The 24,099-nt window shown below is 32.9% G+C and overlaps 4 protein-coding genes across 6 annotated transcripts; 2 read left to right on the top strand and 2 right to left on the bottom strand.

Annotated features, from left to right (window-relative positions):
• Window positions 1-32: 32 nt before the first annotated feature.
• On the bottom strand, window positions 33-3,677 carry LOC110611382 (light-inducible protein CPRF2). Its single transcript, XM_021751680.2, has 6 exons — window positions 3,153-3,677; window positions 2,936-3,026; window positions 1,964-2,174; window positions 1,419-1,494; window positions 1,196-1,321; window positions 33-654 (listed from the first exon to the last, which is right to left on the bottom strand). The coding sequence occupies exons 1-6, from the start codon at window positions 3,537-3,539 to the stop codon at window positions 256-258; spliced, it is 1,290 nt and encodes a 429-aa protein (XP_021607372.1). The 5' UTR covers window positions 3,540-3,677; the 3' UTR covers window positions 33-255.
• Window positions 3,678-5,026: 1,349 nt separating this feature from the next.
• LOC110619508 (tryptophan synthase alpha chain) lies at window positions 5,027-9,499 on the bottom strand. The gene is made up of 9 exons (XM_021763014.2): window positions 9,192-9,499; window positions 8,341-8,487; window positions 8,196-8,261; window positions 7,273-7,381; window positions 6,672-6,748; window positions 6,088-6,165; window positions 5,895-5,972; window positions 5,399-5,458; window positions 5,027-5,297 (listed from the first exon to the last, which is right to left on the bottom strand). Exons 1-9 carry the CDS (start codon window positions 9,381-9,383, stop codon window positions 5,163-5,165), a joined length of 942 nt encoding a protein of 313 aa, XP_021618706.1. The 5' UTR covers window positions 9,384-9,499; the 3' UTR covers window positions 5,027-5,162.
• A 3,277-nt stretch (window positions 9,500-12,776) lies between these two features.
• LOC110613021 (sec-independent protein translocase protein TatB) lies at window positions 12,777-15,921 on the top strand. Of its 3 annotated transcripts, none has more exons than XM_021753927.2 (7): window positions 12,777-12,937; window positions 13,035-13,156; window positions 13,366-13,501; window positions 13,579-13,697; window positions 13,828-14,008; window positions 15,482-15,591; window positions 15,693-15,921. In XM_021753927.2, exons 1-6 carry the CDS (start codon window positions 12,877-12,879, stop codon window positions 15,583-15,585), a joined length of 723 nt encoding a protein of 240 aa, XP_021609619.1. In that variant the 5' UTR covers window positions 12,777-12,876; the 3' UTR covers window positions 15,586-15,591; window positions 15,693-15,921. The 3 variants fall into 3 exon arrangements, with proteins under 3 accessions (XP_021609619.1, XP_043816903.1, XP_021609626.1); XM_043960968.1 differs by having other exon boundaries at window positions 15,482-15,595; XM_021753934.2 differs by having other exon boundaries at window positions 15,482-15,614.
• Window positions 15,922-17,197: 1,276 nt separating this feature from the next.
• On the top strand, window positions 17,198-22,724 carry LOC110611339 (transcription factor UNE12). Its single transcript, XM_021751604.2, has 7 exons — window positions 17,198-17,637; window positions 18,905-19,024; window positions 19,723-19,788; window positions 20,906-20,971; window positions 21,756-21,833; window positions 21,914-22,157; window positions 22,357-22,724. Exons 1-6 carry the CDS (start codon window positions 17,284-17,286, stop codon window positions 22,142-22,144), a joined length of 915 nt encoding a protein of 304 aa, XP_021607296.1. The 5' UTR covers window positions 17,198-17,283; the 3' UTR covers window positions 22,145-22,157; window positions 22,357-22,724.
• Window positions 22,725-24,099: the final 1,375 nt, after the last annotated feature.

The following is a 24,099-nucleotide window of genomic DNA, read 5'->3' as shown; positions in this document are numbered from 1 at the left end:
ATTGTTCAAGATCGTTTGTAAATGACAAGAAGTTTGTGAAGATCCAGCAAGTGAAAAGTACTTATTTGTAAGATGAATAAGAAAGCCTAGTGAAAGTTGAAAATCCTATAATTATTCGAACCAACAAATCAACCATGAAATCACCTTTTCATGAGCCCCAATTTCAACCACCGTGAATAGGATAAGTATCCGAGTCATTTCTTATTATCCTCTGCAATTGGCTGAGAAAGCCCTTTGTTGATTCTGGGCCAAAGCTTAAGCATGGCTGACCGTAGGACCAGTCTGCTTTTGCACATGCTGCAAAGGAGGCGTCTCCAACATATGTCGGCCACTTACTGTTAACGGCCGTATAAAGGGCACTCCTCCAATATTACTTGTTCCATTATCACCTTGCGGATTTGTAGCATGAGAGTTTAGATTGTTGTTAGGGTAGCTATTGTTTCGTCCTTGGAGAGATGGAGTACTTGAGGGGATATTAGGAACTGACTGGTGATAGAAATGGCGGTGGTTTGGTGGCATCTGTACATCCACACTTGCAGATGCATCCGTTTGGCCAGCAGCAAGCTGCATCCCCACACTAGGTATGTTAGATCTTGCAAAAAGCATCGGGTTCAAACCTGTAGCTCGTTTAACTTGATCTTCAGCCATTTTGACCTGAAAGTTTAAATAATACATTTGCCTAATAAATTTGGTCAATAAAAGAAAATTTATCAACAAAATAAATCATGGCAGTTCATGATGAGAAATGAAGAAACAGAAATTTGTGGACGAAAACGTGAAATTAACTTTTGACCAGCAATTTTGCGACGACTAACAAATATACCTGATCAAGCAGACCGACCTCAATGAAAATGGCATTATATTTCTTGCCTCCAACCATTTAGGAGGGATCACTTGGAGTAGATGTATCCTCAATATGCTAATGCAACAAATACAAGAGTTTGTGCTGGCTCTGCTGAAACAGAAGTTTCCTTCTGCCATATTCACACACGGGCAAGCACACATTCATGCATAGACAAATTCAGCTTCCATATGACATCCTAAGATAGCTTTGGTTTTTCATTATCTGATTAAAGTTCCATTTCACAAGCACTGACATCAAGTCTGAAAGTAAATAATTTAGTAGTTTCCTAACACCCAAGGAAGCATAGCGTAATTAGCCAAATAATGATCATACAATGCAGTAAGAATTTACCTTTGTCCTTAATGTTTCAATGTTAGCATTCAAAATTCTATTTTCAACAGATGCCTCATCACACTTCTTATTTATGTCTGTTAAGCGCGTCAGCAGTGATGTGCACTCATCCCTTAGTTGACCAACCTATTTGATACCAGACATAAAATCATGTTCTTGAAAAGAAGCAACAATTAATCAAGGAGAGAGAAAAAGTGAGCTAGAGAAAAGTACTGGGCTAGACCTCTGCTTCAAGTTCACTCAGCTGTGCCTGTTTTCTTCTTCTTGAACGTCTGGCTGACTCTCGATTCGACTGCATCCTGGGTAGCATCATAATATCAATATAACTCACTGAAAAAAGCCATTTCTCTAATGTAACAAATAGGATATAAACTTAGACATGAAATAATTTTTTGATCCATTAAACTTAGAGAAAGATTCCTCTGCTGCTCCGCACCACTCAGGAAAAAGGAGGAACAAACTCAGTCCATTGCTCTGAACATTTAGTTTAAAACATATTTAGAAATTCCCAACACTGTAGGTAATGTTTTGAAAAGCGGTATGTGATTGCATGAGGACAAAGTGTCTGCCTGACATTCTCCCTTCTCAAATTGATACTCGATTCATTCAATAATAGCAGAAGTATGATTTGCAGATCCCTTTATACTATTACTTACGGGAGCAATTATAAGGGAAAAAAAAAAGAACATGAAAAATGAGAATACAAAGTTGTTAGATAGTCTTCTGAGACCTCTAAAACCAAGCAAGAAAATAATAAAGACAACATACCTCCTTACACGTTTTTCATCGGCAGGATCCATATGATCATTAGTTTCTGTATCTCCATCAAGATCATCATCATCTGAATCTTCTCTTGAAGATTGGCTGGTTGTTTGCCTTGCTGGTACATCCTGTTTTTTCTGTGTAGGAGGTAATGCTGGAAAGCAAAGTGATCCACCATCAGCCTCGCTCTGTGCCTTTAAAATACAGTCACCATTACCTACAATGTTCCAAATCCAGACATGGCATTGATTATGATCAACTTATAGAAAGTGCAGAGATAAATTGGTGCAAGAAAAAACTATAAAATGAATGCATGACTTTGTAGCAGTTATATGACAGATATTATTTCTAAGATGTCATCATACATATAACAGTTCCAATCAATAAAATCTGTGATAGTACGGTGTAAATAATTATATTCAACCCAAGTAACAAATGTGGCACCACAAGCACCAGACATCAAAAGGCTAGAAAAAGCAGTGCAGCTTTTTGCAGATTCAAGACAAATTGCTTTTAAGAATTTGAGTTGATATATTTTACTTGAACCTTAGCACGCTTGTAAGCATTTTCATATCAATAAATATACTTTCTGATGGAAAAAATCAAGAAACTCGTCTCCATTCTTTTGCCTTATACACACACGCGCTAGACCATGTGAAGAAATGCAACGTTCATTTAGTATGATTAATTGCAAACAAGGTAATTATGCACCACAAAGCATCTCGACTTCAGGGATTTTACTTAAACAAGCTAAAATTTTCGCCCAAACATGTATTGCACTGCTCGTAAAACTATTAACTCGACCTCTAGTTTCTGTAAGATTGTTCGTTATGCTGCAAGTTTTACCTAGTTAATTGTAATTTGTAATTCCTTTCCTAATTTATCAAACAGAGAGTCTCGTCCACAGCACTCTAATGTATCAACAACTTTAAACAGTGATATAGACAGATACATAGATCAGAAGCAAGCTCTTATTACCAGAAACATGTGATCCTGACTGAAAATTCTTGGAAGCCACGATTTGATCCTCAGGTAAGGAAGAAGCGCCTTCAGGCTTTACACTCGATTCCTTCATTAACATTCACAAAGTTCCATCAAGCAAACATGTGTCTCTAAAGTTACAATTGATTCATACATATTTGTCAACAAAAAACGTACATGTACATAGATGTGTATGTAATATATGCAAATATACCCGAGACTTGGCCGCAGCCGCGTAGGTGAGATCGAGTTGGGACTTAAGAAAAGCGGGGTAATCTTCCGCATCAACCTGAGACAATATAGCGCGATGCGATGGCCGAGGTGGACGATCCCGAGAGAGAGGAGCTAAAGGAAGAGGAGTAGGAGCAGGAATTTCAGGATTTTCGATCTCCACCACGCCATCGTCACTATTCAGAGGCTTCCGAGAAGTCGGTGATTGAACAACGAAGGGAGAATTGTTTTCCCTAGCAGATGCGGAAGCATGGGCAAAGAATTCTTCTAGCAGCTCCCACTCCGATGCACTCCTACTCATCGCCAGCGCATGAACCGGAGGTTGCCATAAGAGGTCGGAGAAATCGTCGACATAAAATATACCACTCATCGGCTTTATTTTCCTTTTTCTTTTTCTTTCACTTTCACCGATTTGTTTATCTTTCTCCTTCTCTAGCGTTGTTTTTCAGTGTGCGCGAAAGGAAGGTTCCGGTTGTTAAATAGCTTTGTTCCTCCTAATGTCAAAGCGAGAAAATATCACCTGCTTTGCGTTACATGATGGTATTGGAGTTGTTAACTGCCGCCCATCAGGTATAGACTCAAAAATTAAAATCAAAGAAAATTTACTATTTAATTTTCATATTGTAATGAAATTAACTATTTATTTTTTATTTTTTAAAAACACTAAATAGTCTGTATTTTAAAATTATTAATTATTAATTTTTTTATTTATTGCAGAAACTAAATAATTATGATTTTGAAATTATAGACACTAATTAGAAATATAAATATTTTAATCATTTTATGTATATTAACCCAAGCCCAACTGCTAGAAGTTCCTCACGATTGTGATACTTCTTGTTGCCATCTCAAACTCTGGCTGGGCTAGCCGGAATCATGCATGGAGAAATCGGATGCCCAAGGAGCAGTAGCGTCTTTGTAGGAGCTAGTCTTAATGAACTAGTCATAAGCAAATAAAATGGAGTCATTTGATTGGGATGAAATGTGTGCATCATGTTGCTAACCCAGACGTGCACAGACATAGTTTGTTCAATCATTAGATCATGTTGCTTGTGAAATATATATATATATATACATATATATATTTCACTCATGTTCCATAACAACTATTTTAGTAACGCTTGGCTATTTTAATATTAAGTTATTATTTTAGTTGTAATTATAAAAAATTAAATAGAATAATCTTTTATGTGGAAGAAGGGTTAGGACACCGAAGTTGGATAACGTTTCTTTCTGAGTAAAATGCAGATTACTCTCTTGTGTAGTCGAGTATTTTTCCAACTTAGGATGCATTCTCCTTTCTTTTTTTTTTTTCACAAAAACTTTGGATGAATCGTTGATTGCTTCGGCATGCAATAAATTAAGAGTAGACTTGTTTGGTTTACAAAATGTTATATGTTAAAAATATAACATATACTCGTCCTAATTGTATTAGGAATGATATTAGACAGCCAAATGAAAATATCATATTTAAGCACGAATTTATTTAATAATTTTATTATCTATTAGAATCATTTTAAATTTATGAAGTGTTGAACTCTAGCCACAATTTGAATTAACTAACTGAAGAATTAATAATTTTAATATCCAAATCTGACTATCCGTATTGATAAAAAATTCAATTATCATTATATGAATACTAGCAAGACTTATTTAAATTTATGTGTATATTTAATGATTAATATTAAATTTTATTTAAAATATGACCCATAAATTTTATAACTATCAACATAAAAATTAATCATTCATATGTATATATTTAGATAACGGGTATTTAATATATAAATCTCCAATTAAACCCAATATCATATTGAGAGAGTTGGATTAGACCGAATACTTAAGATTTAAATCCTACTATGATGCTCAAATGAAATAATTTTTTTTCATTTGCACTTTAAATTTATGGAGGAGAAAAGCATCCATCCTTACGATGAACATTTATGCCACATTTGAAAATAAGTCATAAAACTTCGCACAATCACATAAAATCTACTCAGGGAAGTGCAGACTTCAGAGATTTGGTTAAATTTTCTAATTCCTTCAACCCTTCCTGGGGAGATTTTGCTTCACCCAACAACTTCACCATGGCACTACCAACAATGACACCATCAGCACCCCATTCGGCTATCTGCAATAAAAACGCGAGTAACAAATATCTACCGTAAGGGTGATGCATAAACCCGACAGGAAAATCAATGGCCATCAATGCTTCTGTTTCAGAGGACTAACCTGTTTCACATGCTCAGGTTTTGATATGCCAAACCCAACTGCTACAGGCTTAGTTGTTACCTGTTAGGGTAAAAATTGCAGCATGAGGCAAATGCGATTAAATCCATTTAGTTCAAAACACCATTCAATGTCGTTAATGATTAAAGAAATTTACTTTAGCATCCTACGCTTATCAGATTATGTGAATGTCACCATTCATTGAGCAGATATACAATCCATACATCTCAATAGATGTCAGATTTATTTTTCAGAATTGTATTAATTGATTGATTTGTGGCCAATTATTAGTAGAAGAAAGCTCCATATAGAAGGATTAGATTAACGAACAAATTCTTCCAAACACTCATCCTCGAGGTGCCAAAATAAATAATGCACAGAGCATTACCCAATTTTATGTTGCGGTTTAATTCAGAAAAAATGCCAATGTCTTGTTTAAAAATGGAGTATCCTATACCAGTCTCATCTTTCAAGCTGTTATGAGAATATAAGGACAGACCTCTTTGATATCCTGCAGAAGGGTTTGAACTCGGTTGCTTACAGATGCACGGGTACCAGTAACTCCAACTGAGCTCACCTATAGTTCCAAAAGAAATGGAGAAGTCATACAATATGTAACATTAAAAAGTATTCCCATCATCTGTTGTCTTATAACTCAACTATGATAGAGTAAACTCTTTAAAGACTCTTACAAGATAAACAAATCCCTCTGATGCTTCAACAATGGCTTTCATTCTTTCTGAAGGAGTAGTTGGTGTTGTAAGAAGCACCTAGCCACCAGCAATTTGGAAATGTAACAATCAGCCATACCCATTCTTAAAGCAGCAAGAAAAAAAAAATAAAGAGCTTGACTTGCATTATTGATTTCACCCAAGAGATTAAGAATTCAAACTTGCAGAATTAACTTGAGATGAAAACCTATAATCACACCATGACCAACACCACAGACAACATCCCTTTTTAATTAGTGGCCAACAAAGAAGTGACTTTTAATGTAAACCCTTCAAATGATAATAATTAGGTAATAATTGGTACGCACAATAAGTCAGTTATTATTCAAAAAATTTAAAGATTAAAAAGCAAACAAAGAAACCGTTAACTACCCATAACAGTATCGCCATTGATCTACCCCAACCATATATACCCATGTTCTCTAATTTTTGGTAATGCAAAAACAAATTCACTCACTCAAAGAGGTATGGAGATACATGAATGGATGCTATCAGATATGAATGGATAAATGGATGCCAAACAAAAAATAGAATGAAAGACAAACCAGTTCAATATTATGCTTGACAGCTTCCGTCCTCAAAACTTCAGTTTCTTCTAGAGGTACATCCGGGACAACAAGTCCTGCAACCAGCATTAAATAATAAACATCAAACTAAGTGAAAACAGAAAAAGTAATTTAGGAATCATAATTCACAAACTATATTCACAAGTGATTTTCATTTCCCACACTGTGCAGATTTAACATCATAGTATAAGTCAGTTATCGCCCTTCTCCAAGAAGACACATCAAAGACATCAAATGCATGTTATCAATTTAAGGTAATGGCATTTTGCAAAAGCAACCAAATACAACTTGTTTAAGACTTGGGAGTAGCTCAAATCAATACACAAGGACTCAAAGCTAACAAAAGCCAAGCAGAGGGTGCAGATGAATATTTTTAATGAGGTGTGTCGAATGCTAAGAAAGACAAAATAGTGTTCAAGTGGAGTAACTTTTACTAATACTCATATGTCCAACACTTTAGGTAAGTGGGCATCCAAAATGCATTACCTAGTTTAAGAACACTGGTCTGGTTAAAGATTATAACGTTGATTTGACACCCTTGATGAACAAAATCTTAAGCAGATAAGACCACAAAAATTACCATGTACACCAATGTCTTGCACGGTGGACATAAACTTCTCAATTCCACGCTTTAATATTGGGTTGTAATATGTAAATAAAGCAATTGGGCAAGATAATTGTGGAACCACCTGTACAATGAACAATTGAAGTGGTATAAGAACAGTTAAATAAACAAATAAATAAGCAAGAAACTGTATTGAAAACAGAGAGAGATTATGTGTGCCCACTTTTTAGTATCTAGTTCCTCATTTATTTATAAAAAAGACCCAAATTAAAGAAAAGGGGATGGAAAGGAGAAATAAATCTAGTGATGGTGTGCTATGTATAACTGAAATGACAATCAATAGCAAAATGAAAAGCATCACCGGAAAGTTTTATCTGATCACTCATCTTTATTAGTAATTTATCTAAGAAAGACATATGCAATATTGAGTGGAAAAAATAAACATAATAATACTCCCGAGTCCCAACTGGGAAGAACAGTTTCATACTAGCTAAGTATAGATTTAATATCAATAACATAACATGTCAATCTAACCATGTATCTCAGTCATGAATCCAACTAATGTAATTACCAAGGTTTTCAGACCCAACCTGGCCTTTGAACCAATGAAGGCAAAGTCAGTCATGGGTTTAAGATTCAATGGGTTCGAGGTTAACTCTAGTTTTCTGACTAATGAAGCCCATTCAAATGGGTTAACTCTAGTTTTCTAAAAAGAGGGTTTTAACATAAACCTGACCTGCCATTAATAAGGTTCCTGGTTAAAGCAGGCAGAAAGGCCTGCCCACTTACAACAACTATGGTGATTATTTGACAGATGGTGTTGATTTTATGCTGAGTTTTGAGAACACATGTTTTAAAGATACACAATTTGATATTCGTAAATCCATCTAAATCTCACTGCAGCTGTTTGATGGCACAATACCATTTGATGGTCTTACCTCCTTCAACATTGATGTGATTGCATTAAAATTGGTCCCTCTTGCCAAGGAACGGGTAGCTGCTGCCTGAAAAATCAGAGAAACTTGTAAGAAAATTAAAAAGAACAAAGCCTCCGCTCAAAGAGTGACAAAATGTCAAGCAAACCTGAATAACAGGACCATCTGCTAGTGGATCAGAATAAGGAACACCCAATTCAATTATGTCAGAACCACATGAATCCAGCACCTTCAAGGCTTCTGCTGTGGTTGAAAGGTCAGGGTCACCAGCTGTGATGTATGGAATGAATGCCACCTTCATGCAAATGAATAACCATAAAACAAAGTTAGAAAACAGATAAATCTTAATGCTAATTCTCAATCTTCTCCCTTGTTTCCCAAACCCAGAGAATATTTCCTTTTGGACATCCAAAAATACTGTTATCGAGTAAATCCCCCTAATTCTGGCTGTTCCTGTCTAGAAGTTGGATTCAAAGACCAGCATCACAGAATAACTAGGTTACTAGACCTCTTTCATTTTTGCCTTCTTCAACAAATTGCAACAAGCAATCAAAAGCTAACTGAAAACATGCCATATGTCCCGCAGCAAATTTTGCGCTCTGGATTATAAGGCCACCAAATGAATTAAGCGTTTCAATTTGTAACTGGTCAATTTAATCCAGTTAAGCCCTTCCTTTCTTCCAGGTTTAATTTTCGATAACCATCAATGAAAAATGAGGAATCCATTTATAATTTAAAAATTCATCTCTGAGCACCACTATCTGGATATCGGAAATTATCATGTAGAAAGAATCAACTGCCAGACCACTAAAACAATTTCCCATTTCTTACAAATTCAAATCCCACCAATGCACACTCCTCTCATCACCAAAACTAACAACACTCTTATCTTTCAGATCTCAAAACAACAACTCCAAAAACAACAACGAAATCCCAGAAAGTAAGAGAACCAAAGGATAAAAAGATAAGAAACAATAAAAAGGATAATGAGGTGCTTACTTTGCCTTGTTTTTTCAGATTGGAGAACGTATCACGTAGACCAAGAGTAGGGGCTGTTGTCAGCGTAGCCATTGGCGTCAACCTTCTAGTGGAAACGATAGAAGATTTGTAGGAGGGGAAGCGAATAGGGAGATGGGTCTCCGGTTTCTTGAGGTTGAGGAAGCTAGTTGTTGATTTGAGAGCAATAGACATCGCACAGCAAATGAAGAAGCTTTTAGAAGGGGTTTTGAAATTTTTTGACGGGGTTTTGGGATTTGACCAGTGAATATAAAATGCGGAGCATTTATGTGCTTTAGGAGAAATTGTCTTGCTGCAGGGAAAAATGCTTAGTTCACGGCCTTTCTTGTATGACTGCAAAAACAAAAAAACTGTCCACTGGGCCCAATCAATTTCTTTACTCTTTTACCCTTTATTTGGAGAAGAAAATGAAAAATAAAAGGGCTTTTATTTTTTTTAATTTATATTATTTAAATATAAAAAGAGGAAATTAATAAGAATAAATTACATTCTTGATTATTTCTATTAAATATTTATTTTTAAATTAATGAAAATAAAGAGAAATACAAATCGATTAACTCAATGGCAATGCTCTTACATTGTTGGCGAAAACTGCAATTTAATTTTTGAGAATATTATTATTTGATTTCTGTAAGACTATTAATTTTAAAAAATATATTAATATATTGTTAAAATTTTAAAATATTTACTAATAATTTTTTTATTAATTTTAATAATTAATTATTATAAAAAATTAAAATAATTTAATATAAAATAATTAATTAATAGGCTTTTTATAAAATTAAAAAATTAATCAATTAATTTTTATAAATTAAAATAACTAAATAATAAAATATTAAACTGTTAAAATTAATCAAATAATTAATTAATATATTTTTTAAAATTAAAAAATCAATAAATAAATTTTTTATAATATAAAAATTAAAATAATATATTTTTTTAAATAAATTAGAGAATCCATAAAGATATCACACTATAATTATTATTATTATTATTTATGTTAATGGGAGTAGTTAATATGGTAAGTTACACTATTTTCGGTAAGTTGTGGCGTAATTATGAAAAAGAAAAAGATGCCATTGTAACGTTTCAGATTTTTTGTCATTCCTCTTAATTGTTTCCTTTTAATGGATGATATATCCATATTCAAATACTCTCTCTTCTATAATTTTTTTTTTCATTTTATTTTTTATATATATTAAAAAATATATATTTTTTAATTAATTTTATAATTATATTTATTTTAAATATATTAAATTTTATTAAATATTAAAATGTATTTTAAAAAATTTAGAAATAAAATAAAATATAATAATCAATTTATTATTATTTTTTAAAAAAATAATTTTAAAATAAATAAAAATTATGAGATAAATAAAATATTATTTTAAAAGAAAAATTTTTTTATATAGAAATATATGATATAAAAGAGATTAATGATGGATTTATAAATTTTATTTAAGGGTCTAATTTTAATAAATAATTAATAAAAATAAAATATGTAAAATAAAATATATAAAATAAATATATATTTAAAAAATTATAAAAAATAATAAAATATCATACTTAAATTGTAATTTTTATTTTTTTATTAATTAAAATATATTAGTAATAATTTTATTTTTAATATTTATAATATATCTTTAATATAAGTTAACAATTAATGGATTTATATCTCATTCTATTGACTTTTAATAATATTTATTATAAAAAAAATTTATTATAGTCGTGATACGTAAATTTATAAAAAGAAAATATATATTAAAATAATATAATAATTTTAATATAATATTTATTATAAATTTTTTAAATTAAATTATTTAACCCGTTAACTGTAGAAATAATATTTTTATTTTATTTTTTCTAATTTAAATCATTTAACATATTATTTATAAAAATAATACTTAATTTATAATTAAGTAATTTTTAATTTAAATTATATAATCTATTATCTATTAAATTTATATTTTTTAAAATTAAATTATTTTTAAAATTTAAATAGTGCATGAAATTTATTAATAATAATACATTACTCATAAAATACTTTTATTTATAAAAATTTAAAATTTATTTTTTAGTTTAATAAATAATTTTAATTATATAAATAAATTAGAAAGTAATTAGATGAGATAATTATTTTTAATAATAAAAATAGTGTATAAAATTCAATTATATAATGGATAAATAATTATTTAAAAAATTATGTATCGAAATTAAAATTTTAAAAATAAAATAAATTAAAAAAATAAAGAATAAAAGAAATAAAATAAAATTAATAACTAAAATTAAACAAACTAAATGCAGATATAAATTTATTTAATAAAAAATTTACAAATTTAATTTTATAAAGTGTAAAATATTTTAATTGATTGATTTTAAAATAAAAATTAATTAATAAATTTTTTAAATATATAAATATATTATAGTAATTTTTTCAATTATATATAAAACTATTTAAATATCCTTACACAATTTAAAAATTTTCAATGTGGCCATAATACCCTTGGCTCTATCCTTAAAGAGATCACAATAAGAATTAAACTTGGCAAGTATCCAGTTGGATTGCACTTTAAATGAAAAACTGAATTAATCCATTGTATGTTTCTGAGAATTAGATAAACAAATAATTAGGAGTAATTCATAATTAGTCAGAATTAAAATTTTTTCCATAACAATATAAATAAGGAAAAAAATCAGAAGGGCAAGATTGCTGTTAAAATATGTTTCTTTTTTTTTTTTTAATTTCGTTAAAATATGTTTCTTTATTAGTTTATTTAAATAATTAGGACTACATGAATTGCAAATGTTATCAAATTACAAATTTAAGATTTGATTTAGCCATTATATATAGTTAATGGTCAGTAATTGATAATTATAATCGGTAATTCATCGTTTATATCTTAGATATTTTTATAAATTTATGTATAATTCTTATTGATAATATGTAAAATAAGTGAAAATTGAATGATTGCATAATAAAATTTATTATTACAATAAATTTATAATAAGTAATTTATTATATATTTGTATAATCATTAAAAATATGACTATTGAATGTAAAAGTTAAAAATTTTATATTTTTTCACAATTATAATATAATTTAATTATTTTGGACAATAAAATTGACTATTTTAATTTATTATAATTTTAGTCAAACACTTAAATTATTTCAATAAAAATTCCACCAGTCACGTAAACAAGTTATCATTAGAAAATCTAACAAATGACGAATTATACATTATTGCTGAATTGATGGACTTTATTAAAAAAAACTATAATAATGAAAAGCGTGAAGTTGCAAATTTTCATATCCAACCCGCCTTAAAAGAAAAAAAAATTATTATTATTATTATTATTTTGTGGAAGCTTGAATTTTATTGAGATGAATAAAGGAAATAAATTAATTGAGCAAATGCTTTTTTTTTTTTTTTCATCTCCCTGAAGCAAATGCTCTAGTTTTATATTTTTTTATAATAGCTTTTGGGGTTTGGGCTTAAATGAATGATGCTGGGCACGAGTCCAGATTCAATTGTGCATTCATCAGGGTCCATTTATTCCAAAACAGCCCGAAACTAGGTGAAGGCAACGATCATTGAAGACAATAACCTTGAGGGACGTGGAGTTCCTGGGGTTAGTTCCATTTTGCTTTTGGGACCGAGGGAGTATCATGCTTGGGATCTCTTACGGAGAACTATTCCTGTTGCTTGGAGCCACTGCTGCATTGATCGGTCACCTCTCTAATCTCTATCTCGTCTTTGGTTTATAAGGTTGCAGTTCATGTTGTCGAATTTAGGGTTTTGATGTTGTCTTGTGTATTGTAATTAGGACCTAAGGATCTACCAATAATAGCAAGAACAGCTGGGAGATTAGCTGGTCGAGCCATTGGCTATGTCCAGTTGGCTCGTGGCCAATTTGAGAATGTTATGCAGCAATCTCAAGCTCGCCAGGTTACTTTTTTCAAACTTTTTTTTTTTTAAAGTAATTCTCTTAAGTGCAATTTACGGAGTACAAATGTGTAATGGTGGCTTTCTGCATTATAAAATATTGAGTGCGTAATGGTGTCGGATATGGTTTAGTTGTTGCAGTTTGAATGTGGGATTTATGATATTATTGCAAAGACGATGTTTCTTGAGATGTATACCAATTTTTGTTTTAGGTCCACAAGGAACTTCAAGATACAATGGCTCAACTTGAAGCCATACGTCATGAAATTCGAAGCATATCCATCTTGAATCCTGGTCCATTAACTCGGAGGCTTGTAGATAACGTTGATCCTTCATCTGGTTCTAATGGTATTTTCAATCTTCTTGTATATTTTCCAAGTCTGCAGTGTTTGGTTTCTAACTGTTTCTAGCTTTTCTTGTTGAAGATTTAGCCAGCAGTGTTCCTGAAAACCAAGATGCACAGGATACACCCAAAGCTGTTGCTTCCAAGCCTTATACTGAACAAACAAATGGAGGAAGTATATCATCAGCTACAATTTCCAAGGTTTTTATTGTGAAAGTTTATGTCTCTTCAAAGTTTCTCTATGGAAGTAGTGGTATTTAAGTTATTAATGTTTTGTTTCCCTCTTTCCTTCCTCTAATTTTTGTTTTACTTTTTGGGTTCTGGTTCAAAGGCCTCAGATTCATGTATTGTGCACAGCCAAGCAACTGCATTTGCAAGATTGGCTGAATCCTCTGTCCCAAAGCTTGGCTCATTGCAAAGTGGTGCAGTTGCAGGAAATTTTGTTGATGAGGGTCTTCTAAATATTCTACCTGTGTCTGCTGAAAGTACTGGGATGTTGCCAAATCGCCAAGGTAATAGTATTTGGAGCCATTACTATCTTATGTCTGCGTCTAGCAATGATGCCTCATCATAATCCAGTGTTACCGTTATTGTTCCTGGTCCTACTGTAGTAGTGCTAGTAGAGTTTTGAAGTGAAATGAGGATTGCTCCTCTAAGTGTGTGTGTGTGTGTGTCTCTGTTTTGGCAGTTGCCGTAACCTTATCACTCACTCTCATTTTTTGTTTCTGATTCTGTTTCATGCTCCTCTTTGTTATGCCAACTTATGTCCCTCTTCTCTCAGCATGCATGCACATGTAGAACAATGGGATTTTTGTTAATCCTTATTAGTTGATGACTCATGATGAATTGTGGTAAAGACAATAGCATCATGTGCATTCCAAAGTTTGATTCTTATGTTGCACACTAGCGGGTGGTCCTTTCCATTCACTATGTCTTGGTCTCATGTGGATCATCCTAATAATCTACAACAATACTGGAGGCTGTAACAGGAGTAAATATACATGTCTCATATGTTAGTAACACCACCATCCTCATGTCCTTGTTTAGATTTAGGAATTTACTTACCGCCCCAATTCCTGTCCTCTTTCCTTCTATCTCTCTCTCTCCGGGCGTGTTTGTTTGCATGTGTTTATATATAAAACAAAGAATAACAAAGATGCTTGTTGATTTTTTTCTTTCCCCCCTCCACTGTATATTCAATTTTCTGTAGAATAGTAGGAAGGTGTACATATGAGGGTGTGTGTGTGTGTCTGCAACTTCCTGCAAGTTTATTGCTATCTGCTATTTACTGTATAACTTCTCAGTTGATTTGTAAGTGTGTTGGCATTTTGCTTCGTGGTAGTTGAAATGTCCTATCAAAGATGAGGTGAGAAAAGATAGAAAAAACCTTGAATTCATTCCTTCAGTGTTTTTGGATAAGTAATTGATCTTAGATCTAAATTCTGATGGTAAATTTACAACTGTTAGGATCATTGGTTATTGCTTCAATTGATCAGCGAAATTATGACAACTAAAACTATTTTTGTTTATGGGTGGAACGCGGGAAATGCAATCCTGGTAAAAGAAAACCTATAAATTTTTATTCATGTTCTTTGTAATTAATTATGAACTAGTTTAATGATATAGGTTCCTGGCATGTGGTAGAATATTGTGGCTTGAAATATAAATAAGCAATAAATGTAAATTCTTTTCTGTTCACCATTTAGAATATGGTTCTAGTTAAATTGTGTTTGTAGCTTTTTTCTAATCTACAAATTTGATCTACCTCATGTCATTGTCTTCCTTTAATTTTAATGTTGCATGTGCCTCCAATTCACACTTACATTACAAGCATTTCCATTAGAAGTTCTATTTTTTTTTATTTTTTTATTATTTATCGTGTATATCTTAATTTGATGGATAATCGAATCATTTCCTGGCCTTAAAGGATTGATTCCCTGGTTTGTTCATTTGATGTTTAAAGAAGCACATCAATGTGTTGACAGATGATGTGAAAGGATCTGACGTCCTGTTGGAAGCTATACTGGAGGCCGAGGTGGCTCACAATGCCAAGGATTTTTTTGCACAGCCCCAAAATCAAATAAAATAAAAATAAGTTGGTATCTTATTTTTTGAATGGTAAACGGCTACTTTCAGCATTCTCTGCTACAAAAGTTCACCAACACGTCTGATAATGTGTTTTTAATGCTTCTGCAGATTTTGGTGCTTCTGATGCAACTCCAGAAACTGCTGCTTATTGCTTATGGTAATTGGCACTAGAGGGAAAACTAACCTCCGCATGACATTGAGTGCGGCTGTAAATGAAATATATGTAACTGTGAATTAGGTTACATGGTCCCAAAAGCTTGGATCACGTGAGCATTATTGTTTAGTAGTACGTGAAGGATGTTTCATTTGAGTAAATCCAATAGGGAATTTTCTTCAATCCGTCGTAAGGATAAAAATTTAGGCTTAAGAAGTCTTAATGGCCTAAAAGCTAAAGAAATACTGCAATTCTCTAACCTTGTGGCTGTCCTAATGTCGATTATGATGGCTACGGCCTTTGATCTAGCAAACCGGTTTTAAATACATCCACTGTTCAAAAAATCTGATATAGCAGGGACTTGGCTGGCAAATCATGTAGTCAATAGTCTTGAGCAACTCTGTGGATGTGAAGTCTGAACAAAGGGGATAAGGGAGAAAATGGCAACTTACATCATCTTTGCCATTTTCTCTAACCTCGTAATGGACTAGACTGCTATATATTTGTACCTAGTCCCATGCTACAGTGCAACTCTCGCTCTCTGAATTTCGTTCAAGCTGAGGCTGGTTTTCGATTTGCTTCCCCTGTTCCGGTTTGGGCAGTAAAAGGTCCCTCTTTTTTCTCTTTTGGAGGTGACCACCCTCAGCATCCTAGACAAAGTGTAGGTACTGGTGTTTGTTTCAGTTTACAGATACGGTGTTTCTGGATGAGATTAATTTTTTTTTTTAAAAGGTACGATATGCATCACGAGACAATAAGCAGAATTCAATCTAGATAGTGAATTTAAGATTTGTTTTATAGCTGGTTTGAAAGCAATGCCTTTTATGTGGTACTTGATTGGCAGTGAAGGTACATTTAGGCTCCGTTTTGTTTAATGAATATTTTTTTAAAAAAATATTTTAAAATTTAAAATACTTTAAAATTTTAATTGATAAAAAAAATTTCTAATAAAAAAAAGTTATTTTTCACAAATTTTTATTAAGATTTTTATATATAAATTTTATTTTTAAAATTAAAATTAAATAATAAAAAATAAATTATTTCATTAAAAAATATTTTTTAAATATAAATTAATAAATAAATGGACTCTTAATTTTGTGATAATCGGCGTGAAGTTTTAGTTATTTTTTTTTATTAATAATAGTAATAATAAAATGCTTAAAAAGTATAATTCTGTTTAAAAATATATATATATACTATTTAGTTTCTATAGCGTTAACGAGTTTACTTTTCAAAATCAAAATATTAGTTAATGTATTTTTTTATATTGTATAAATTAAATACTAATTTTTTTTAAAAAAAAAAAATCTCACTTTAGACGTGCAATTTAAAGTAACAAACCGGTGTCGTTTGCGAAAGCAAGACAGAAAAGAGAGAAAATGGGCAGTCACGTAAATTTTTCAAGAAAGGAACCCTTTTATGCAAAGCGTGACATTTTTAACCAGGATAAAGCCACCCTTTTGGCTTGTTTCCTTGCATAGACTCTTCGTTCCTGGTACTCGCTGCGAAAGCAACAAGCAAAGTTAAGCAACGCGAGTCCAACTAATGGCCAATAACCCCACGGAACCTCCGGCCGATGATTTCCTTCAGGAAATCCTTGGCCTCCCTAACTTTGCCTCCGGTGAGGCTGGCTTAGTGGGAGCTGATGCAGGCTTGGCTGTGGCTGCTGCTGCTGCTCAAGCTCCGATGATGCTGCAGCTCAGCTCAGGTGACGGTTCTGGCCATATCACTACCCTTGGTGGTGCTGCCGGAGGAGGAGGTGCTGGCTTTCGTGGGTTCCCGTTGGGGCTGAGCTTGGACCAGGGAAAGGGAGGGTTTTTGAAGCCTGAGGAGGCATCAGGAAGCGGGAAGAGATTCCGAGACGAGGTTGTCGACGGCAGAGCTACTACAGTGAAAAATGTAAGTAATTATTCTCACTGATTTTGTGTTAGTGATTAGTTGGTTTGACAGAGAATCAGAGAAGTGAAAGAAAATGGTTCCAAATAGAAGATACTCAGCCAGGGTTGTGAGTTTGTATGATTTGAATGTCAAGCTGTATTTTCTTCCTGATTTTTCTTTTTAAATTTTGGGGATGCAAAGGAGAATTCATTGTTGCAAAAATTGAGATTTTTTGTATTTCTTTATCCAACCATCATGTATAGTTCTTTAGATGCGAGTTTAGAAGCTGAGGAGACGAGGGAAGAAAAGAGAGAAAGCGTCATATTGGAAAAATTAAGTAGGTTGATTACCGACTGCTATGAGATTCAAATTATTCCATTTGAAAAGGTAAATAATACAACTTACAAGTAGGTTCTGTTGTGTTGACTCTTTGACTCTTAGGGAGCGATTGGTAGGCCTCATTTTTAAGAATCGGATATCTATGAAATAAAGATCAGAATAACTCAGAATTTGAAGCTCAGATAAAAATAAATATCTCTCAAGTCCATGGATAGAAGAAAATGGAAGATGTCTTTAGATCTGATTTTTATTGATTCAGTATCAGTTAGGATTATTTGATTTTATTATATCCTTGAGGGAGAGAAACTTCGGGCACTTTTGGGTAATTTTGCACATATTGCCTTGTATATCTCAACAAGCTCCATAATAATTTAATGAAATTTCATCAAATTAATAAGTTCTATGATCACAAATACTAATGGTGGATAGTAAGTCACGTTACATTTGTCTCACACCAAATGTGTTCAGCTTCTTGTAGTCCAAAGCATTCAGTGTTGCAATGGCTTCTTGTAGTCCAAAGCATTCAGTGTTGCAATGTGCAGCCTATTTTGATGGCGGGAAATACCTCTCTGTGCTAACAACCACCATCCATAATGGTTGTTTTATAATCTATATTGCAATATTTTTTTTTTAAAAAAAAATCTGTAATTGGAAAATTATTGTGGTTAAAGAATCTGTCAATTATTCATTAAAGATAAATCTGCTGCAGTTCTGTATAAGTTGTTTTTCTCTTATTGCCTATTCCCATTGATTTAATTTCATGTTGTTATCTTTCTTACATAATTGATAATTCATGATCAGTTTTCTTTTTATTTTATTTGTTTGGTTCTCTTTCCTTTCCCTCTTTTATGTGGCTGGATTCTGCAAGTCAGATGATGCAGTGTTGTTTGGTGAAATGGTATATCATTTTTTCAACTTTTTCCCTGATGCAGCTATCATAATTTTGCAGGTTTTTCATAGTCAGCCGACGCCCACAACTTTGGCTGCAGCACCACATCCACCCACAATGCGCCCCAGGGTGCGGGCTAGAAGAGGACAGGCCACAGATCCACACAGCATTGCTGAGCGGGTAAGTCTAATGTAGAAAGAAAAAGAGCTCTATCATCAAAATTACTATGACATTATCAAGTCAAGGGTGTAGATATAGCTTCAGTTTTTAAAATTAAAAAAAAAGGAAAAAAGAAAAATAAAAACAATAACATGATTCCAATCAAAATGACTAAACTCAACATTGAGTCAAGAAACACAGCTTGAAACCCTTTTCAAAAGAAAATATAGGTTCTTATGCTCATTAAGGTGTCTTCTTGATATGTGATTTCGATGTAATTGCATTTGAAAGGGGTTTTCTCTTTGCTTGATTGGCCTGTATGTTAATGAACAATCAAGGTAGTTGATATGAACTTAATCTGCATGCTAATTATTAAAGTACATTTTGAAACAGTGTGCAGGATTTCATTAGGTTAAGCCTATTTGTTCTGAGTGAGATTTGGCAGCTTGTCCTAAAGTTGTAGCATGGATTAATTATGTTAAAATTGTATGCTCCTTTTTGATAAATTTTCTCCTTTTACAAGTGTGGTTACCTTTGATTTTCGCTTTCAGCCTTTGCACATAAAAATTTATCAGGTCATTATCAATGGTAGTATGAACACTTGATTGATTTTGGCGCAAGAGCCATATGTTAAATTTTCGTTTGTGGACTCTTTAATTTTTTTTTTTTTTCTCATACTAATGACAAAATACCTATTGGTTCCAAAATATTTGGCACAGTTGCGCAGAGAAAGAATAGCTGAAAGAATCAGAGCTTTGCAGGAGCTGGTGCCTAGTGTCAATAAGGTGTGTCCTTTTCTCTCTGATGTCCTTTTTTTTCTTTGGTTAGATGAATTTAATTGAAGCATGTTTTGAGCCTCCATCTTGTAGGCAATGCATTCTGTACTCCATGTTTTTCTCCTACTTATGAAAGTGAAACAATACATACTTTAGGAAAAAGGCATAGATGAATTTTTTTTCCTCCTAAATTCTTTGTACTCTTCTTTCTGAATATAAACCTTTCCAAAATTTAGAAAACCTTATGAAAGTGAGATATTAACAAATTAGAAACCTTATGGCACTGGAGATTGTAGACTAAAACTGGCCAATATATAGCTTGCAAGTTGCATAATGGCCAGGAATGATCCCAAGATATCAATTATGAGTCTGCTGTTTGCGTTGGTCTGCACAAGTGAAACTTCCAAGTAAGGTATCATCCAATAAAATATCCATAACTCAGTGAGTTGGTCAAAGGCATATATAGTACTGAAGTTCAATCAAACTCACGCACGAATGAATAGCAGTGAGGTTCAACAATGCTTAAATCTAACTACTAAGAACTTTTCTCCTTCCTGTTGTGCAGAAGAATCTAAAAAATAACAAATGTATTTGCAAATTGACCATTTGGAGAACACTTTTAACTAAATTATGAATATACCTTTGTTCAATGCTACTTTCTGATGGAATGCACCTAAAATAGTTAATTTTTGTAGAAACAGCTAGTCTTCCAAAGACAGGGTTGCTATTTTTTGTGACTAACTACTTTTCCTTTTTTAATGATTTGAAATGCAATTATTTTCATCTATAGACCTTCATGTGAAATATACAGACATTATGGGCTTTTATTGGACGTTAATGTATCATTTTTTGGCAACTGTTAAGCGATCAAGGATTATCAGAATATATTGTTAATTGTCCAAGAAATGAAATTTAGCCATAAACTTCCTTATATATTTGGTTTTTGTACTGGCTGCAACTAGACAAGGATAGACAGAACTTTGATAGTTTGATAGAGCTCTCCTTTGTTCTGTACTTAAATATCTTTTTTTATTGATCAAGGGAAATATGTTGTTTGAAGTTATTTACAAGAAAGTTCCTCTAAGCATAATGCCTACTTCCCTTCATCATTGATGTGTATTTGCAGACAGATAGGGCTGCCATGCTTGATGAAATTGTGGATTATGTGAAGTTCCTAAGGCTCCAAGTAAAGGTATTTATCAACTTCCCTTTCAATTGCAAAATCTATATTCAGCTGTTTTCTCTATGATGAATCCTGCTCTTTCATAGTATAAAGTGTCAAGCAGGAGATAACCTTCTTCGTGGATGTATAAGCTTTTGAGCATATTTGTTAGCTGGATATATGCCCTCAAGACTATTATTTGATATTTTTTAGGTGTTCCTTCTCCAAGTGTAATTTATTTTTTCAAGCATGGTTGATTATATCTGTCATGGTTTTAATGATTGCCCAAATGATGGATGATGTCAGCAAGTCATTCTCTCATCCAATGTAGACCGGCTCTTATGCCCAAGAATTGATGGTATTAGTCGATTAGAAGAACTGATTGTGGCCTTCCACACCAATTATGATAATACTTTCCATGTGTCATTCATTCTTAGATCCACTATTGTCTCTATATGGTGGTTCTTAGAGGTTTCCCTGCCTGTAGAGATTTTGGTATCTGGTGATGCTATTTTGAATTTTGATTAGGAATTGATGGAACTGGTCTAGTTTCCCAGGTTATATGACGGGTTGATTTGCTCATAAATTTTGATAAGTGGTTGCTTCCACTACACATGACATTATAAATTGAATATCAACTAGCAAAGGTAAAACCTATTTTTGTTATGCAATAGATGGCTGAATATTTAATGGCTTATTTAGTAGTGCATGCCTCGTTAATGGAGTGTCCACAAAAAAATGTCGTGATAATTGAAATTTTTATATTATTACCTTTTCCCCTTTTGTTTGACTAATGTTTATTTATCATTAACAGGTTTTAAGCATGAGTAGATTGGGCGGAGCTGGGGCAGTCGCACCACTTGTAACGGATATCCCACTATCTTCGGTTGAGGTAATAAAGAATAGATATTGTTTGTGGAGGATAACATAATGTCACCGTTTTCACATTTAGCCAGCTCTTCCTGATATTAGGATGACACTGGCGAAGGTGGAAGAAACCAGCCAGCCTGGGAGAAGTGGTCAAATGATGGTACAGAACGACAGGTAGCTAAGCTTATGGAAGAAAATGTTGGTGCTGCCATGCAATTTCTTCAGTCAAAGGCTCTCTGTATCATGCCGGTCTCACTGGCAACGGCAATTTACCATACGCAACCACCGGATACTGCTGCTATTGTAAAACCAGAATCAAATCCCCAGTCATAGATCTTACGAAGGGGTAAGCATCCCATGGTCCCCGTCAAAAGTTTACTATATGCTTAGGGTCCTACATCTTGTATGTCCAGTTCCAACGCCCGTATCTGTTGGCTAATTTTTCAAATTGCAATCAAAGTCAGATGCCATAGTTGTTTGCTTTTGGCTTTCCTTTCCAGCTTTTTTCAAAACAGGGTTTGATGTCAATGCCTAAAAAAATGCAGGCAGGCCCTTGGTGTCCTGGAAAATTCAAGTGAAAGAGCAGAATTGTCAAAGCTCACTTGATGCGCTTTTCTTTTTAGTATCAGTGGCGGGGATAGTGGGAAATGACGAGTGCACTTTTCTAGTGGGGCAGCCATTTTTTGGTAGTGGGTGTGGGACCTTGTAAAAAGGGTAAGAGGGTATATATATAAAAATATAAATATTATTGTAATAGTTTATTTCATAGGAAATGTAATGCAAAAGTAGAATGGATAATGGTTGGTTGCTTCAATGCAATGGCTGTTGTAGTCCAACAGAAAATGATAGTGCTACTTTGTCTAGGGGTGCCGCTTTTGTTTCGAAAAGCAATTTGACTTGTTTTTCTTCTAAATCATTATTGGAGGTTAAGTCATTGGAGGGAGAAAAAAGAAGGTAATGGGTGGGCCTGGTTTGGTTTCGCTGATCTATTCATGTCTTCATTCCAACAACTATTCTACTTTTTTTTTTTTCTTTGTTATTATTTTAAAAATCTCTAATTGATTCCTGGGCAGAAATTTGATTGGGAGAGAAGAGCTTATTAATGGAGATGGAATATAAAATTCACAGAGACGGCAATATGTTAGAAAATTATTGTGGTTAGACATGAAGTTACTTCAAAAGTATGTTTTTTTTTTTAATATTTTTTTGGTGAAGAAGGATGAGATGTAAGGCTTCAAAACGGGACAATTAGAGATTCAAGACGCATGTGATATACCCCACAATAATCATGTGATATACTCAAGACTCAAGAGGAGACTTTACAGGCTCTCCAATACCAAAGCCTTAGAAGATCGCTTATCTCTCTGGTGGGAAAATCAAAACAAGACTGATAAGAACGTGAGGTTATTTAGTCGCAGAAGAAAAAAGGTGATATCAATGAAATTCATAGGTGGGAGGGTCAGAAAAGAATGCCAAACGCTGGAGAAGAAAATAGACAACTGGAATGCCATCTTTTCTGGGTTGGGCAGCATGCGAAGTGTTATATATATATCTGGTATTATTCCTCAATTTAGACAAGAAGGGATGAGTGGTATAGAATCCGTTAATCTGTCAAGTTTAATACTCATTACCCATTGACTAAACTCCAATCCTAACCCAATCCAGATATTGGCCAAACCAATTCTGACCAATAAGCAACTCATCTCCGCTTCCAAGCTGGCTCCAACTTCGACTAGTATGGTCACGTCTCTCATCATTTTCGACACTCAAAATATCTTTTTTTACTTTTTTGCCCGGCATAACCTATGTACACCATTCAACAAAAATTCTTATTCCAGGTGCCATGATAACATCGCCATATTCCCCATACAGATGAACAATGAATCGTCACATTTGTCAATCCTGTTGGTTACAACCCACATGGGATAGGCCGCTGCAGTTCCTCGGAAATTCACTAAAACAACGAATACAGGATACTTTCTACATGTCCCACACGGAAAGGAAATATGAAGCCTAAATGGAATTTTTGGCTTCGTTTGTGTATAATACACATATTTTTTATGAAAAGGAAAATATTTTTCAAAAAATAATTTATATTTCATTGTCTAATTTTAATTAAAAAATAAATTTTATTAATAAATTTATATGTAAAGATATCAATAAGATTTTTAAAATATAGAAAATAAATCTTTTAAAAAGAGTCATTTTACTTTAAAATACTCCTTTTAATTAAAAAAAAAACATTTTTCTTTAATTAATTTTTTTAAATGCCCAAATACTAGAAAATA

The sequence above is a fragment of the Manihot esculenta genome, chromosome 1 (assembly GCF_001659605.2).
Source record: "Manihot esculenta cultivar AM560-2 chromosome 1, M.esculenta_v8, whole genome shotgun sequence".
NCBI classification, from domain to species: domain Eukaryota; kingdom Viridiplantae; phylum Streptophyta; class Magnoliopsida; order Malpighiales; family Euphorbiaceae; genus Manihot; species Manihot esculenta.
This window is presented reverse-complemented; position numbering and strand designations above follow the sequence as displayed.